The sequence below is a fragment of the Pangasianodon hypophthalmus genome, chromosome 15 (genome assembly GCF_027358585.1).
Source record: "Pangasianodon hypophthalmus isolate fPanHyp1 chromosome 15, fPanHyp1.pri, whole genome shotgun sequence".
Classification (NCBI taxonomy): domain Eukaryota; kingdom Metazoa; phylum Chordata; class Actinopteri; order Siluriformes; family Pangasiidae; genus Pangasianodon; species Pangasianodon hypophthalmus.
Genome location: NC_069724.1, coordinates 21,217,978 through 21,235,628, shown reverse-complemented (window position 1 = coordinate 21,235,628; position 17,651 = coordinate 21,217,978). Strand labels below are relative to the sequence as shown.

The 17,651-nt window shown below is 40.8% G+C and overlaps 1 protein-coding gene across 4 annotated transcripts; it reads left to right on the top strand.

The window, feature by feature from the left end:
- The first annotated feature begins 50 nt into the window (after positions 1-50).
- On the top strand, positions 51-16,886 carry ubap2a (ubiquitin associated protein 2a). 4 transcript variants are annotated; one of them, XM_053240417.1, is made up of 27 exons: positions 51-1,891; positions 4,651-4,788; positions 5,021-5,098; positions 5,253-5,363; positions 7,101-7,266; positions 7,650-7,727; positions 7,818-7,881; positions 8,024-8,121; positions 8,242-8,294; positions 8,402-8,472; positions 8,590-8,764; positions 9,302-9,551; positions 9,673-9,956; positions 10,281-10,477; positions 10,916-11,189; positions 11,325-11,364; positions 11,458-11,629; positions 11,733-11,793; positions 12,305-12,503; positions 12,635-12,726; positions 12,984-13,034; positions 14,222-14,303; positions 14,467-14,829; positions 14,920-15,024; positions 15,110-15,177; positions 15,299-15,490; positions 16,087-16,886. In XM_053240417.1, the coding sequence occupies exons 1-27, from the start codon at positions 1,697-1,699 to the stop codon at positions 16,180-16,182; spliced, it is 3,753 nt and encodes a 1,250-aa protein (XP_053096392.1). In that variant the 5' UTR covers positions 51-1,696; the 3' UTR covers positions 16,183-16,886. The 4 variants fall into 4 exon arrangements, with proteins under 4 accessions (XP_053096392.1, XP_053096390.1, XP_053096393.1 ...); XM_053240415.1 differs by having other exon boundaries at positions 8,242-8,300; XM_053240418.1 differs by having other exon boundaries at positions 53-1,891; positions 10,919-11,189; positions 11,736-11,793.
- The last annotated feature ends 765 nt before the right edge of the window (positions 16,887-17,651 follow it).

Here is a 17,651-nt window from a genome sequence, read left to right as displayed (position 1 = left end):
GTTAGCAGGTAATAATATATTTATATCGATTTATATCTAAAAAAAATATCAAACAAATCTCAAATACATTTTTTAAAAGTATCTCTTAGGCATGTGGATATAGGGTAGCGATGACGCGTTGATTGGGATGTTTCTTGTATTGTTCAGTGTGTAAAGGAATTAATAATGGGAAATATTTGTGTGTGTGTGTTTTTGTGTGTAGCTTCTCCGCCGTTCATGTTAGCATGCTCCCGGCACAGTGCTAGCATCGTCTCCGGCTGGTCGGTGTGTGTGTGGGGGGCCATTTTCTGAATAATGCCGCTGATAGGCCTGTCACAGTCTCGCTCTGCGCTTCTCCCCTCGCTTCATTAGCGAGCAGTTCATTTCATTTCAACACCACAGTTATGGCAAGGACGTTACTCGGTCGCGACTTTACGACCTAGCCAGAGCTGGCTTAACTCAACTTCGTTAGCTAGCTAGTTAGTTAGTTAGCTAAACCCCAACAACCGAAAAGGAAATTAGACTTAGCTAGCTAGCTAGCTAGCAGCAGCGAGTTAGCACCAGCCCGGACACAAAGGACTCCTGAATTCCAGCTAGCTTTAGCTTCCTAGCTAGCTGCTAGCTTTGCTAACATTGTTTACATTTCGGAATTGCAGTTGAAACATATTTATAAGCTACATTAAAAAAATATATATGTATTATAAAACAAAGCGTTGCCAGTGTGTCAACTCAGTGAGTCGACTCTTAATTGAACTGGTAAGAATGAGTTAGTCTGCTGAGTCGGTTCGTAGAAATGTTAGATGGAATAATAAACTCCATCCTTTGTTTGAATCGTGACTTGCTTCAGCTTTCATTTGTCTGTTTTATCTTACAAAATACAAGCTTTGCTTTATATAAATATTACTTAATAACATGTTTATAAAAAAGAATCTGTGTAGAAAAGTGTTGACTATTAAATCTGCGTTGGCCCAGTGAGTTACCAAAGCTGCTTCTGACTCTGTTTTGGCAGACGAGACTTTTTCCTTTAGTTCTGGCAGAAATCAGAGGATTTTCTAGATTTTATAGTGAAAGTTATTAAAGTATCTAACAGATTTATCCCAAGTGAATACTTAGAGACATGAGGCTCAATAAAGTTCCATTTAAGCTGAGGCTTTAAGTCAGGCTTTAGGATATGTATCTTTAACTTTTATAAGGGTGAATATCCAGTATTTTATTATTATTATTATTATTTTTTTAAATATATTTTTGATACAATTACAATATCCAAGCTCTTTGTAACCAAAAATAATTTCATGCAACTTTCTGTTGCAAGTTAGGTGAAACACAAAGGATGGATTTCGGGAAGGTTGTGAATTATGTTCATTGCAAATTCTGTCTCGGATGTTCATGACATAAAGCCAATCTATTTGGTCAAATCTGATCCAGTACTGATCCAGGTTTTCACCTCGGTATCGGACCGGTACTTTGCACATAGACATGTTGGAATATCTTCTGTTTTAAACCTTTGATGATAAACCTAGAGATGTATTTGAGATGTATTTGAGTACCACAGCGATGTTTAATTCTTGATTCTGGTTGGTCTGAAAGTGATTAATTTTCTATAACCACAACTCTGGCAGTGCTTCCAGCTGTAATTCAAATCACAGGTTTATATTAATGCACTTGTCCTAATATGTTATCGTTTCTATAGTAACAACTAAATCACAGGGACTTGTAAATGGATAACAAAATGTGGTGTTATTTGACCAAGAAAAACACGATGACGTTTATTTCGCATTTATGGAAGGAGTCTCCAGCGGCAGTGTTGTGTAACGTTCAGTCAGTTTTCAGACACCGGAAAGTCTTCAGGACAGAGGGATTATTATTCGGTCTTATTAACTTCAGGAGAAAGACAAAAAGAGAGACTGGTGAGGTGAGGGAACAACAGTTTATAGCTTTTATAACACAAGTCCTGCAGACTAAATGTAACTATAAATGGTTAAAAAGCATGTCATGTCATTCATTGTCATTAATAAATTCAGAATTGTACTCGCTTGCAAATGACTTTGGTATGAGAGGAATAAAACACTTCAGGATGCGCTGTTATTACTGGATAATAATCAACTTCCGGGTGGTAACAGGAACTCTGTATGACACTCCCTCGTCACTGATCGTTTATTTTCCTACAGTTCCTAACAGCATGCCCTGAAGTGTTTTATTCTTTATTTATTATACTACATTGAATTCTGATGTGCATTATGTGACTTGGAAGGGTTAAATGCTTCACAGTGGAGTCACTTCCTGTAATCCTCCATACAACAGGCTTTTCATTAGAGAGTGAGGAGTCTGGTAACAGGAACTTTGGCTGCAGAAGGACATAATTATATGACGTGATGTGCTTGAACATTAAGGCGGGGTGTGTATGACCATAAATTGTAGAAATGTAGAAGATCATAAATTGCTGAGCTAAGCCACTAACAGATATTTACCATCCTCTTGCATGTGACTTTTTCCAGACTTAGGCCTAATTCTTGATGCCTTTGAGATAAATGACACTGCAATAAACACCATTTATTAAAAATGGCTATTAAACCATTAGACCGTTCTATAAATAGTACAGTAAATCACAGGACAAATGGACTTTAGACATTTTCTGCAACCCCAAGCCTTGGCCACTATATGATTTTTTAATTTTTTTTTTATTCTAGTTTTATAATATAAGACTACTATAACATTTGAATATTTTATTATCCCAGTATGTGGAACATAAGTGGCTAAAAAAAAAACAAAGGAATATTTCTTGCAGTGACTTACCAGTCTGTTGAGAAGTGTTGTGTTCTAGGAAAACAATCCACACCGAGGTGGCGTGATACGGCACGATGCGAAGCCCCCTGGCTTTACTTGACACACAATTTCGAGTGCACGTGCAGAAGCAGCAGTAACACGAGCAGCATGATTATTCACACACTCGCCGCGTATCTTATGTACATCTGGAAGATTTAAAAGCAGCATTCACTAAACGGCTCGTTAGAGCCAAAACATCCTTATCCGTCAGGTTAACAAAGTCAAACTGTATTTACTGTGTTTACAGTCAAGCTCTGTCTCTCTTAAAACTTTCCACCGTCGTCTTGATTACTGTTATGATCTCAAATAAAAAAAAAATCTCTGACCTTACATTCAAAATTACATTCAGCAGACTTTTCGTTAAGTTTGAAGGTGACATACGAGTTTTTTAAATTCAAACACTAAGTATAACAGGAAACTCGGTTAGTGTTAGTACTCAGTAGCGGTCTAGATTAGTAGGCTACCTAAGTATTTGATTTGATTTAAGCATGGCTTGTCTGAATGTGACTCCCAGTGATGTTTCAAAATATTAGAATGTTTTCGATATTAATTTGTAAAATAATTGAAAATTATTGGTCTGATTGGTCAGAAGGTCTGTCACAGGTTTATATTAATGCATTCGTTCGTAACAGATAATTCACAGGGATTTGTATGGTGGACGCGCTACATCATTAAAGAAAAATGTGTTATCTTTGATAAGGTGACGTCTTCTGTAAAGAGACGTTTCTTTATCATTTATGGAAGGAGTCTCCAGTGTCAAAGCTTTGTAATGGTCAGTTTTCCGTCTTCCAAACGGAGGGCTTTCTGGTTTCTCGGTAACATGACAAGCTGTGATTATTATTATTATTATTATTGTTATTATTATTATTATACTTCAAGAAAGAAAAAGTACAGTAATGACAGTAAACACTATCTTGTTTTACAGTTCCACAACATTAAATGTAACTGTTAACAGATAAAATGTTGTGTTGTTCTTCTATTAATACAAAAATGTCACTGTATGTCACTGTAAAATTGCTGTGGTGTAAGAGGAATAAAATAATTTCTGAACATGCTGTTATTGGAAAATAATCAATTTCAGGATGGTAACACCATCAGAAACGAGCAGTCGTTGATTATTTTTCAGCTCACCATGAAGTGTTTTATTCCTTAGATAATGGAGGCTTATTATTAAAGTCAATAAATGTTCCAAATATGTGACTATATAATGCGAATTTAAAACTACAGCTGTTAGTTACACTGAATAGACTTAGGGTGAGACAGGGATAAGAGAATGTAGTTTTAAATTTCGAACACTGGAACAATACAATACAAAGTCATTCCAGGTATTTAGACTTTCTAAATATTTGTGGTGACTATGTTGATATTCATCATGTCTATGTTGCTAACAATTAACTACAAATTTGCCTTTTTTTTTAAAAAAAAAAAGAAGAATTAGTCCCATTTCCGAAAAGACAAAGGAGACAGAAATGCATGTTTTTTTTGACTACCCCAACAACTTCCCCTGCCCTTGAGTGAGTTTTGGGGGAACAAGTTTTCTGTTTTGTTCTCTGTGCAGGGGAGTGTGTCGAAATTCTTAGCCATGGTAATCGCAAATACATTACAGATGTCATGGATAGAGATTAGATGTAAAAAAACAAAAAAAAAAAAAACAAAGTGGAGTATAACTTGAACTCTCCTTCCAGATGTGCACATGCACTCAGGGAGTGGCTGTATGGTATGTTATTATAGTGTGTGTGTATTTATGATATAAATGGACATCTCCCGTGGCCACATTTGAAGCTAACCAGCCTGTGCGATTGTATAGTATGTAAGTATAACCACATATTTTTGTGTTTTGTTTTCCAGATTTTTCTATTTTGTACATACATTCTTTTGTATATACTGTATATGATGACCTCGCTGGGCGGCGACCGAGCCCGGGGCACTCGGGAGAAAGTGCTGCCCACATCCACACAGACCACACAGCCACAGAAACAGCTTCAGGTACACACACAGTGTTATTGTATGGACCAGCATTCAACATGTGTATCAGGCTGGGTTTAATGATTTACATTATTACAAGTCCGTGAATAAGAGTTAAATATACATGAAATTTTAACCCCAAAAGGCTAGGTTAATGAGCAGAGGTGTTCACGAACTTGGTTTTCTCTGTCATTTCTTAATTTTTGTTGTTATTCTTGTTGTGTGTGTGGTTTTTTTTTTTTTTTTTTCTCAGGCTACAGTCGAACAGATCCGACTTGCCCAGATGATTTACGATAAGAATGATGCAGATTTTGAAGATAAAGTCAACCAGGTGAGACACGGGTTCATCTTTAAACCTTCGTTTGTCACATCAACACCAGAAAGCTGTGTACAGCTTTATAAACATGTGCAAAGTCAGTATTTTAAATACTACCATTGTATATTTAAGTGTGTGTGTGTGTGTGTCTGTTTGTGTGTGTTTGTAGCTCATGGAGGTGACGGGGAAGAACCAGGATGAGTGCATGGTCGCTCTTCATGACTGTAATGAGGATGTCAACAGAGCCATCAACTTCCTGTTGGAGGGGACCTCTGACACGGTAAAAACACACACACACTAGTGTTAAGGGTTATTTTAGAGAATTAAGTTATACTATATGACCAAATGTATGTGGACACCTGACCATCACACCCATATGTGGTTCTTCTCCAAACTGTTGCCACAAAAACAGTTGTGTAGAATGTCTTTGTATGCTATAGCATTACCGTTTCCCTTCACTGGAACTAAAAGGTCCAAACCTGTTCCAGCATGACAATGCCCCTGTACACAAAGCGAGCTCCATGAAGACATGGTGTGTTAAGGTTGGAGTGGAAGAACTCGAGTGTCCTGCACAGAGCCCTGACCTCAACCCCAGCACAACACAACATCAGTGCCTGATCTCACTAATGCTCTTGTAGCTGAATGAACACAAATCCCCAAAGCCACACTCCAAAATCTAGTGAAAAGCCTTCCCAGAAGAGTGGGTGACTACATTTAGAATGGGATACAAGTGTTACGTACTTTTTGAACACCCCACACCAAATTTAGTCTTTTGGCTATATAGTCTATATAGATATTAAACAAGAAAGAAAACTGTCTTCTTATTTATAATTAGAAATACTCAGAACTTCCCGGTCTCAGAATTAATATCAAATTGCCTTTACAACTAGTTCTTATTGGATTGATGTTTCTGAGACTAACATTATGTGAGTAACAGACCTGGTGAAATGTGAGAGGCCCATGCTTATAGACTGTTTGATTTCTGGGAAATCTCTAAAATAGGAAGTGGGTCATTTCTGTGAGCTGATGTGTGGGTAATCCTGGGTCATAACAGGCTCGTGTCTGCGCCGCGGTTTCAAATCATGAACTGCTTAATATCATTTACAATTACATTCACGTGCTTCTCATTTCTTGGTTTCGACTCACTCCTACCCTGTTTATAGTCAGTTAAAGGTTTTAATAAATGGACGACACTCAAATATTTCCTAGAGTGCTTTCACACATGCAGTGTTCAGCCCATATGAATCGGGCCGTGGCATGTTGTCCTCTTTCAGGCAGGTGAGAACACAGCAATCACATTTGGACAAAAACAAGCAATTTGAGAGCACCTGAGCACGGTGGTCCTGGTCTCACCACGTGAACTTTAGTGGAGTCTGATTGCAGTGAGAAAGCAATTCGACTCAAGAAGTGCAGGAAGTGAACCAAACATGCCATGTACTTTTGCTGCAGTGTTTATTTGTAGGTGCGAACTTCTAAACTAAGCTGCGAGACACAAACTGAACCGGAGGACATGCGGAGCATAGCACTGCAGAAACGTGAAGTATTCTGGATATTTTGACCAATAAACAAAGAGAGAAAACAAACACTGGATGTGATACACAATATGTTTTAATCTACTTATTTATGTAACTGTCTAATCAGTTATTTTTTTTCCTAATCATTTGCAATGTTGTTTGTGCTCCGATGAATTTTGTGATTTCTGTGCGCACTTGGCAGTTTTTATTTTATATTTGGTTTGTTTAATTATGTGCGAATGAATCGAAACTATTAATTTCACTCTGATTTGGCCTCATAGGTGTGAACTGACTAATTCGTTTGCGTGACTAGCTGAATATTCTTCCTGCTTTATCACAGTTTTGCAGTTTGCAACGTTGTTTACATTGTAGTATCAAATAGAATTTAACGTTATTCGGCATAACTTTGACATATCGTAGCATATGTAATTCCGTGACACTTTATTTAATGATCCTGCATATATTTGTCTTTTCTGATGAAAGTTGTCTCTGCACTCCTCTAGACCTCTTGGGAGACGGTGGGTAAGAAGAAAAGCCTTGGAAAAGACGGCATTTCCTCAGAGAGCAAGGAGAACAAGGAGAATCGGGAGAAGAAAGGCGAGAAAGAGAGCAGCAAAGCTCGTGGAGGAGCAAACCGGAGAGGAAAGGGGGCCAGTCGTAATCGGCCGGGTAGGAAGCTGATGGTTTTTAGACATTTCCTAGATGTTTGTTTGTATTGTACTGATGTATTGTGTGGACTCAGCTGTTGGGCGTATGCTTTGGGAATGGACCTAGCACGAAGTAACAGCAATAACTGATAAAGCTAATGCATGAATAGCAGGATTCCTTGTCTGTTTATTTATTCGATTAAATGTTAGCTAAAGACTCACACATGGTTTATTTTGTTGAGGGCACAAATACAATAAACTATACAAAGAGTCATTGTGGAATCTTTTGTGTTGTTAAGCAAAATTCTTGGTTGCAGTCATTCATATTGATTTTGCATGTGTAAAACTTACATATGAAGACCCTATATTTTGCTGTCTCTGCATGTGTAAATTTGTGGTTGTCAGTGAGGGTTGAGGAGAATGGAGTGGATTCCGCACCGGTGGATAAAGGATCTGACCGTGGCCGCAGGGGGAAAGGACGAGGTACACAAATGCAAACTTGGACACACACTCACTTTGTAGTTTCTCAGGTAGTTTGTTAATGATTACGTGTGTGTGTGTGCGCGCGCGCAGTGTCTGGAGGCAGAGGGAGAGGCCGTGCCCCAGGGGCCAGCAGGTTCACAGCACAGGGAATGGGGTCAGTATGATAATATGTGCACACATCAACTGGCCCTTCACAGCTTTGCGGTGGTTTACTCTCCATTTAAGATTTTCTTTTTGTCACATTCATTCATTCATTCATTCATTTATTTATTTATTTATTTACGTTCAATCTACAGGACCTTTAACCCAGCGGACTACACTATGGACAGTGGCACGACTAACTCGCATGCTGACGTCTGGGAATCCGGGACCAACGATGCCTCAGATGGAACAGGTAACCGAGACAGTCACTTAACCACACCCACTTTTACTTTAGTGGCAGGATCTAGCTAATAGTTTGCAGACGATTTCCCTGATGTCACCCTTGTCTGCTTTCTTCATCATGGCTCTACAGTGGCATGGCGCAACACTCTGGAAGACTGGGCAGCTGAAGATTGGACTGAGGATGTGAGTGTAGGTCAAGCCGTCTATTAGCGTAGCTATTTATTTTTATATATTAAGAGATTTTAAGAGCTTGACAGCTAGTGGCTCATGATTAGGGTTTGTCCTTTCAGCTCGCAGAGACCAAAGTGTTCACCTCCTCATGTGCACCTCCAGCTGAGAACCATATCACACCTGGCCAAAGGTGACAAATACACATGACCTTTTGTTATAACCAGCCCATGCTGCTTTTGCTGTTGTGATTAGATCCTGTAATGATGGTGACAGCTGAACAGTTGTGTTTGTGTGTTGTCTTGTGCAGTCTGGACCTGGCGTCTCTGCTGCAGAAGCCTGCTGGCAGGGAAGAGTTGGAGAATCTGAAGCCAGCCTCGTCTCAAGGGCTCGGCCACAGCCTCGTCTTCACCAACTCCCACCACCAGCCCACACGCAACGGAGGCACCACCACTGGCACTACCAGCTACGCACATGCCACCCTGGTGAGCCACTGGAAACAAGAAAGAGGGGGTTTCAGATCTGTGCACAGACAATTTTAATTAAAAATGCTTTAAACTCACTTATAGTGCGTGCCTAAGGGTAGTTATTGAATTATTTAAATAAACATTTAAAATGTGCTTCATAGTGCAAATTCAGTTCTGTTACACAATGACACAGTAATGGTCTTGGGATTTTAGCCAACTTTCAAACACTGGAGTAATTTCAGACACAGCCACTTTGTATCGGCAACACACTTGAATGTGTTTGAGATATATGAGTATTTTCTTATGAGTACGTCCTTAGACTTAGAATATTAGTGAGTGAAATTACATTTTCTTTTCTGATTACTGGGAATCCTTAATATTAATGGCCATGATAATCATGCGTAGAGTACAGATGTAGATGAAGCATAGACTGAAAAACTGAACTATCTTGTATCATTTGGCATATAATAATTAAATTTTTATTTGTAACTAGTATTATTAGTATTATTAGTAATGAAAGTGTCCTTTTGCACTGAGTCTTGTTTGTATCTACAGTCCTCAGTTCTGGGTTCTGGATTTGGGGAGCTGGGTGGCCCTAAGCTGGGACAGACTGCTGGACAACAGATACTGGAACAACTGAAGGGACCAGGTCTTGGGCAGCTTACATCCCAGCCTCCTAGCTCGGGGGACAACTGTGCCCCTGTAGGGGGACTGGGGGGTACAGGTATGTCTGTTCCCTCTTCATCCTGGGATATCAAACCTCCTGGAACACAGAGCTCTGCCTCACTGCCCTCCCAATTCAGTCGTAAGTTTTCATCATTTTCAAACCAGTAGCACAGCATTCTATTATTTATGCCTCTATTCATTTTCAGCTTTCAACCATCAAATCAACTAGCTCCTTATTCACTGTGCTTTGTGCCTTCTAGGGGAGTTTAAGATGCAACCAGAGCCTTCGTTGGTGCTAAGCCAGCTGAGCCAGCGGCAGCAGAGCTCTCTGAGCAACACGGGATCTCTATCGCTGGCGAGGCAGCCCAGTCCTCCACCGCAGAATGGCCCGTCGGCCAACCAGGCTACTCTGGAGGCCTTCTCCAAAGCACCAGAGCCTTCTCAATCCCACGTGGCCCCTCCGCAGGCTGCAGACTCGCAGGTCAACAGCACGCAGCACCGGCAGATTAAGACACAGAAACGAAGGATAACTCCCACATCTAAGGTGAGTGTGTTTTGTAACTCCTTTGTGCTTTCGTCACCAGGATTTAAAAAAAAATAGTTGTGCAGTAATGAGAAGTATTTCAGAAGTATTTTGTATGGTTCAAGTTAAACGAGTGCAGTTTATCGCTCTGAGAGCAGTGTAGATCAGTGTTCTGTGTGCCTCTGGAGCACACAGTCTGTGCACTTCCTGTGGATTGAATTCATAGATTTATGAAGAACTTACAAAAATAGAAAACAATAATACGCCTCTGTTGTGGCAGTGATTCAGTTTGCAACAGTAATCATATAGTTGTGATGTAAAAGGAAATATTGTCTGTGTATACAGATTCCGTCCACTGCGGTGGAGATGCCTGGCTCGGCAGATGTTTCTGGGCTCAATGTACAATTTGGCGCTCTGGATTTTGGCTCGGAGTCAGCATTGCCAGACTTTGGCCAGGCTGAAAACTGCAACAGTGAAGCTACGCGAGAAGCTGCTGTGCCCGTTGCTCAGACTCAAAGCAGCCTCTACTCCAAACCTATCAGGTCAGTTAGGACAAGTGCAATTTTTCTGACATAATCCTATGTTTGAAGAGCATACTGTATTTCAGCTAACACAGTGGTTCTCAAGCTTCTGGAGCTTGGGAACCATTTCAGACCCCCTTTGACTGCAGCACAGATTTATTTTATTAGCATAACCCAATTATTTGGTGAACATAATCCAAATGTTTAAATTGTAGGCACTTTAGCCAAATGTGCACCCTTTTACTGATTTCTTGAAGTCATAAATTCTCCATTAACAGAAACCAAATGAGTTACAGTGTTAAAATGCCCTTATGCTAGTTTTATTGAAACTCTCTCTGAGTATATTCACGGACCCCTGGAGGTCCACAGACATCAGTCAGGGTCTTTAAAAACCTAATCTGAATATAGCATACTGAATGATCCTGTATATACACTGACACTATTGCTTGTTCATCCCAGCAGTGAATCTCTGGCCAGTCCTGTCCCATTGCTGCTGCCTCTGGCCTCCTCTGACAGCATCTACCCACCTCCCTCTGTGCCTCTACCCAGTCTCGCTCCCTCCCTTACCACCCCCAGTGCTGCCTCAGTGCCCACCTCTACCTCCTCATCTTCCTCGTCCTCCTCTTCATCTTCATCAGTGGCATCCTCAGCTGGGAACAGCTTTGACTGTGGAGTGGCTCCTCACTCACGACTGACCTTCTCCCAGAGCAAGGAGTCCTCTGGACCTGTGACAGTAAGTAAGAGTGTCTGCTTCCCGTTAGCTGCGCAGTAGATAATGCCACCAGATAGCTCATTTTCAGCATTCTAGATGACTTTTTGGATTCTTTTAGATAAAAGCTGACAGTGTTTTTGGTTTCTTCTTGAACAGAATGGTTTTAATGGTGTAAGGACCTCTGCTGCTCTAGACTGTAAGTGGATTCTCTTTTATCTGTATTTTGCTTTGGATGTGATTTTTCTGCATCAGCACACCATAAGCGTTTCTACCTCTGTTCTGCATATAGCCACATCGAGTTCCTCCACTCCAAAGCCAGAGTCTCCGTCTTTAGGCAGTAGCACCAGTGTTGCACCTTCTGCCCCGTTGTCTCTATTACCCCCTTCAGTTACGCCCCACAGCTCAACTCTATCCAGCCTGGCACCTGAACTGCCCTCTGCAACCCTCCCATCTCTCAGCAGGTGAACTTGTTTATCTCTTAGACTCTTCTCTGGGACACCATGTCAAAATGGAAGCAGAAGAGTGACACATTGCTTCTCTTTGTCCCCCTCTGTTTTTCCCTAGTAGCCATGTGAGCAGTGGGCTTTCCTCAGTATCAGCCCTCGGTACCAGCTCTTCACTAACGGTGAGTGTGATGACAGTAAAACACACACAGACACACACGCCCAGTTGTCACAAACCTGTCACAAAAATACTTGCATACTATTTATTTTTGTTGCATCATAACTCCACATCAAGCCCTTTATTGCACAACAATAAAAAACAAACAAAAAAAACAAAAAAACAAAATGGATTCTTGCTAAGAAAAGACAAGATGGTCTTTATAAGCCTTTATAAGAAACACCATGAGGAGTGCTATAATAGGAAAATAATCAACTTCTGCTTAGCATTGGGCCACATCGCCGCCCTGTTGTTGATTATTTTCCAATTACAGAACTCACTTTCATGTTTTATTTCTTACCTATTGAATTAATAACAGAGATAAAATTATGTAAAGCTATGACCATGCATTGACTTATCTGTTTTGGTCTGGCTAGCCACTGTGCTGTTTGTCATAAAATCTTCTTCTCTGCCATATGAAACCAGTTGCTCAGCTGTTATTCTGACATCCCCATGCAACTTGTTTGTACCTGCAGTACACTAATGTGGACAGTGTGAATTCTCTGGCTGCGTCGTCAGTGGCGTTCTCCTCCGCGTCAGTCTCGGCTCTTTCCAGTAACAGTGTGAGCAGTGCAGGAAGCAGCAGCCTGCACTCAGCAGCTCTCGGGCTCAGTGGGAATGGAACCACCGCACCCTCAGCCATCAGGACCGCACCCCTGCTTTCTTCTTCTACTGGTCTGACTTCACATGCATTAGTTGGAAGATAGAGGCAACAGTGCTAGCTGAATAAGTTTTCTTGTTGAGGGTTTTTTCCTGCATTGGATCCATTCGTCTTTGCTAATGTGGTTTTCTCTGTTGCATTACAGGAAAAGCGCCCCCTAACTTGTCTCAGGGGGTTCCTCCGCTGCTACCCAACCAGTATATCATGGGGCCTGGAGGCCTCCTGCCTGCATACCCGGTAACCATTATAGGCTTTTTATTTAAAAAAAAAAAAAAAAGAACAGCTTTCACTTTTCCTGTACACTGTATAATGTCTGGCTGTTTGTTGGCTTGTTTATGTATTAACCTCTTGATACTCTATTGGTATTAGTGTGTTTGTCATACTATCATTGGAGTTCTGTAACATGGGGAGTGTATTGCAGAAAAGTGATTTTTAAGTGTGTATGTGTGTGAAGGTAATGTTGTAATGCAATGAGCTCCGTTTGTGTCCTACAGCAAATCTATGGCTATGAAGACCTCCACATGCTGCAGTCCAGGCTACCAATGGTGAGTCCTTTCCCATCTTTTTCAGCATTTTGCTGAGATTGAAATCTGAATATTGATAAGAGGAGTAGCTTACAGTACTTTTCCAGTAGATGGTGTGGCACGACTCGATTTGCCAAATTGCCCACAATCCTCCACATTGTTACTATTTCCACCTCCAAGCAAACCTGTGCCCTACTTAGATACTTGTGCTGAATTTAGATACCCAGGTACCATGTGAGCAGGGGTGGAGTTAAAAATAGGGAAGACCATGGATGAAACATAGTCGCATAATCCTGGTTAACATCACTGACTGGAACTGGCAAAAAATCTTCAGTAGTTGGCTAGTGTGTGTCTGCCAAAATGTATCACTTCAAAAATCCTTTTCTGGTGGATTTAAGAGGCCTGCAGTTTAATGTTTCAGATTCATTTTTATTCATGCACAATAATGTTTTCTTATCTATGTTACATTTCTTCCCTGTGATCCAAGGAAAATCAGCCTTTTTCTAGTTAGGACAAATCCCAAATGTCCTCCTATTCACTTTGTTTGTGCACTACATGGGATACGCAATAATAGAGCTGAACCTTGTGCCCTCACAAATGGTGTAGAAAGACACCGGAGATTCAGCCCCAAGGCTTGCATTCATACTCCTCTGTATTTTCAATAAAGATTAAAGTGTTGGCACACTTGGCTGTGTTTGGGAGCGCAGTAAACAAGGTTATGGATAGTCCTGGGTTCACATTTGTTGCTGAGCTGGCTGTTCAGTGGAGAAGCACTATTATTGTTTCTTTCTGGTGGTGTGTATAAAGTAGTACCAGTCAAATGCTTGCACACCTAGTCTGAGGGATTTCTTTTTTAACTGCTATTTTCCACATTTATATTGTTTATAATGGTTCACTCGCATTTATAAGCGTGAATACTACAGATTGAAAGATGTTATTCCAGCTCCTTGTGCTTATAAAAGCAGTGTGGATTGGATGTCGCTTACTACACACACGTGGCATCTGGTGTGAATTCTAGGTTGGAAACAAAGTTTGAGCTTAAGCCTCTAGATCAAAATGTCTTGCAAATGATATACTTATTAGGTGGTAGTATTAAGTATATGTCCAAACTTGTGACTGATACTGAGTATCATATCAAGGTGATGTGTTTTGTGTGATTTTGTGTCTGGTATAATTGTCTCACTATAATCATGCTCCACATCCTGCAGGATTACTACGGAATCACATTTCCAGGACCCACCGCAACCCTGTCCAGCAGAGATGGGAGCCTAGCCAATAATCCTTACTCAGGTATCCCGGTGTCTTCCATCTCAGTGCCATTTGTGCTTTTTATTAAGAATTTTTACTTTCATATGAGCTATTTTTTTTGTCAAACTTTGGCTATACAGATGTTACACTGGTTTAGAAAAAGAGTGTTACACAAGCTTACATAAGCTCACTCATTCCCATAAAGGTGAAGTGACTAAGTTTGGCAGGGGCGACTCCACCTCACCTGCACCCCCTACTACCCTGTCAGCAGCTCACGCTCCCCAGGCAGCTCAGCCCCCACAGGCGCAGAGCCAAGGCCAGAGCCAGCCTCAGCCGCAGGCCCACCACAGCACCCAGCAGGCCTTCCTCAACCCAGCTCTGCCCCCTGGCTACAGCTACACGGGCTTGCCCTACTACCCAGGTGTGCCCGGCATGCCCAGCGCCTTCCAGTACGGCCCCACCATGTTTGTACCTCCTGCTTCTGCTAAGCAGCATGGCATGGGCCTGAGCAACCCCTCCACACCATTCCAGCAGCCCAGTGGTTACAGCCAGCACACCTTTAGCTCAGGTGAGTCGTAGACATGCACAATCAGAATCACTAATATTTTGTGTGCATTGAAATAAACATGTCTTATGTATTTATTTAATTCATGTTCAGGGTATGATGACCTGACGCAAGGCCCAGCGGGAGCAGAATACAGTAAAGGGTACAGCAACAGCTCTCAGACACAGGCCAAATCTGCTGCTTCTGGCCCAGGAAAAGGTGCTAAAAGTCACACACATGGTTTTAGAGTTTTACCTATCACCTCCATGATTAAATATTAATATTCTATGTTGTATATCCATAGGTGTCTCAGTGACATCCAGTAACTCTGGCGTGCCCGACATCAGCGGAACTGTTTACAACAAGACTCAGGTAGTGACCACACCTGTTACCTCACATGTCACGCGTTTGGTTTGATATGCTTGATAAGTTTTTCTAGGATGAGTGTTTACCTAGCAGAATTTGCATTCTTTTTTTCTTTCTCTGGTTACAGTCCTTTGATAAACAGGGTTTCCATGCTGGCACACCACCTCCCTTCAACCTGCCCTCGGCTCTAGGGGGTACAGGACCTCTGAACCCCGGCGGTGCCCCTGGTTACGCTCCAGCTCCGTTCCTGCATATCCTGCCTGCTCACCAGCAGCCCCACTCTCAGCTGCTGCACCACCACCTCACCCAGGACGGACAGGTCAGTCACAAACACACACGCAGCCCAAACATGGTTTAACTGCCCAAGTCAGACAATTATTGGATTATTAGAGTGCATGTGGACACACATGGAAGCACTGCTTCAGGTAGAAGTGAAGGCTAAATCCCACTGGCTCTACTATCAGCAGGTAGTCAAACAGCAAAGTGTGTAATGTAGGAAACCGTTAACTGAAGCGAAAGCAGACTAACGATGTCCGTGAAAGAAATTTAATCTAAAAAAAAATCTCCTTACAAAATAAATCTTGGATGCCATTTAAGATCTCACAAAGATTAATTTGCAACTCGTTTAAAGCCGAGACCTTGTAATTGACTTTCTATGTAACTTTTGTTTACATAGACAATGCTAATTTCTGATGGGAATTTCAATGTTTGGGAAAGTCGTGTCCCGTACATGACCTTGCAGTTGCTCAGATGGAGTAGCACAGCTTTTTGTAAGAACACTAACACTAGAACATAAACATCACTTGACTGTGTAAGCTGCAGCTCTTGATTAATGGCAAGTAAAAGACTTTTTTTCAGTGTAGTGTGGAGAATGTTTAGATGCGAGATAATTAAGTGCTGTGTGCGTGTGTGCAGGGTGGGCCGAATCAGAGGAACCAGAGCAGCAGCATGCAGCAGAAGACCCAGGTCAACAAATCCAACTACGGCAGCTCTCCCTACTGGGGCAATTAAATAGTGCGAGAGCCCTTTGGCCATCTGATGCATACCAAGTTACTGGCCCATTCTGATCAGAGCAGAGGTAGTCTCTGCACAGCAGCAAGCTAAACACACACACATATACACAAACACACACACACACACACTACCATCTCCCATCCCCTAGTTCTCATCCACCCCTTTTAAAAGTTTTGGCTGTTGTATGTAAAATATATTTATGTATGTATTTATACAGTATATATGTATTGGTAGAATATGAAATGTGGTTTACGGCATTTTTTTGCTTTGAAGGACCGTTTCTGTTCATTTCAAAAGAGGATTATGATACGAGGATGAGAACTAAGTACTAAATGGAAGGTGCATATTACTTGAACATGACCCAACTTCATGACAATGTGGGAGATTTTTTTTTTTTTGTATACATACATGAACTTAACAATGGTGTACATTATTGCTAAGCATCATTTGATGGTGAAGCCTTTTTTTAAACTCTTTTTGTATTGTACCCATGCACCTCATTGACCTGTGAATTTTTATTTTACTTGAGGAGGCTTTTTTTTTTTTTTTAAGTTCAGTGCCCAACTTTATTTTCACATCCCCTTCAATTGTGAATCCCTCCTTTATCCCGTTATTTGGCTTAAACATTGTTTTGAATCTGAGCATCATTTTAATATTGATTTTACCCTTGTCGTCAAAATAAAATATCTGACCAGGTCTTATTTTTCGTCTCTTGTGAGTTACTAAACAGGACACTTCATTTTTTGCAGTAGATTTTATTAAAAAGTGGATTCTTGAACATCTCTTACACAATGAAATTTATGAACAAGTAGAACTCGATACCACCAAGTCTATTCCTTCTAGTTACTAATTTGTATGGCAGAAGTACCCTTAAAATATACTTCAAACAAGGAAGCTGTTGAAGTAAAACTATTTCCGACATTTGACCTTGCCCCTGCTTGATTAGATTTTGAAATTGATCCAATCAGTTCATCTGGTGGTTAGTCATAATTCCACATGAATCCTACATACATTCAACCATTCATTCTTGAAATACCGTTTTAATGACAATCTTGGATGGATGGAGGACAATCTGAAAACAGAACATTATACATATTTTTATGCCTTATGTATAAAGCAGTCATTTGAAAAATACCCTGTGCAATTTCAACCATCCTGTAAGACTAACACTATGAGAATTAGATAAATTCATTAAAGAGAATTCTTGGGCAAAATCTGTAATGGATTGTATGAGGACATATTCTCCATGATTATAGAATGAAGATGCACTAAAGATAGACCTGTGATTAAACAAAATTTACTATACTCTGCTTACATCAGTCAGCATGATCCAGGCTTGCATAAACATATTCCAACATGAGCCTGAGGTAATAAGGATATTCATCCTGTTCATTAGCATGTTTCGTTTATGTTTCCCCATTGCCACTGCTATATTTTAACTGTTCCAAGAGTTTAATGTCACTAAA

Bases quoted from the DNA above. Each gene is read 5' to 3' on its own strand.
- ubap2a (XM_053240415.1), top strand. From the start codon at position 1,697: ATGGATAACAAAATGTGGTGTTATTTGACCAAGAAAAACACGATGACG. The intron at 8,122-8,241 runs GTAACCGAGACA...ATGGCTCTACAG, and splicing joins CGATGCCTCAGATGGAACAG to TGGCATGGCGCAACACTCTG. The intron at 14,304-14,466 runs GTATCCCGGTGT...ATTCCCATAAAG, and splicing joins AGCCAATAATCCTTACTCAG to GTGAAGTGACTAAGTTTGGC.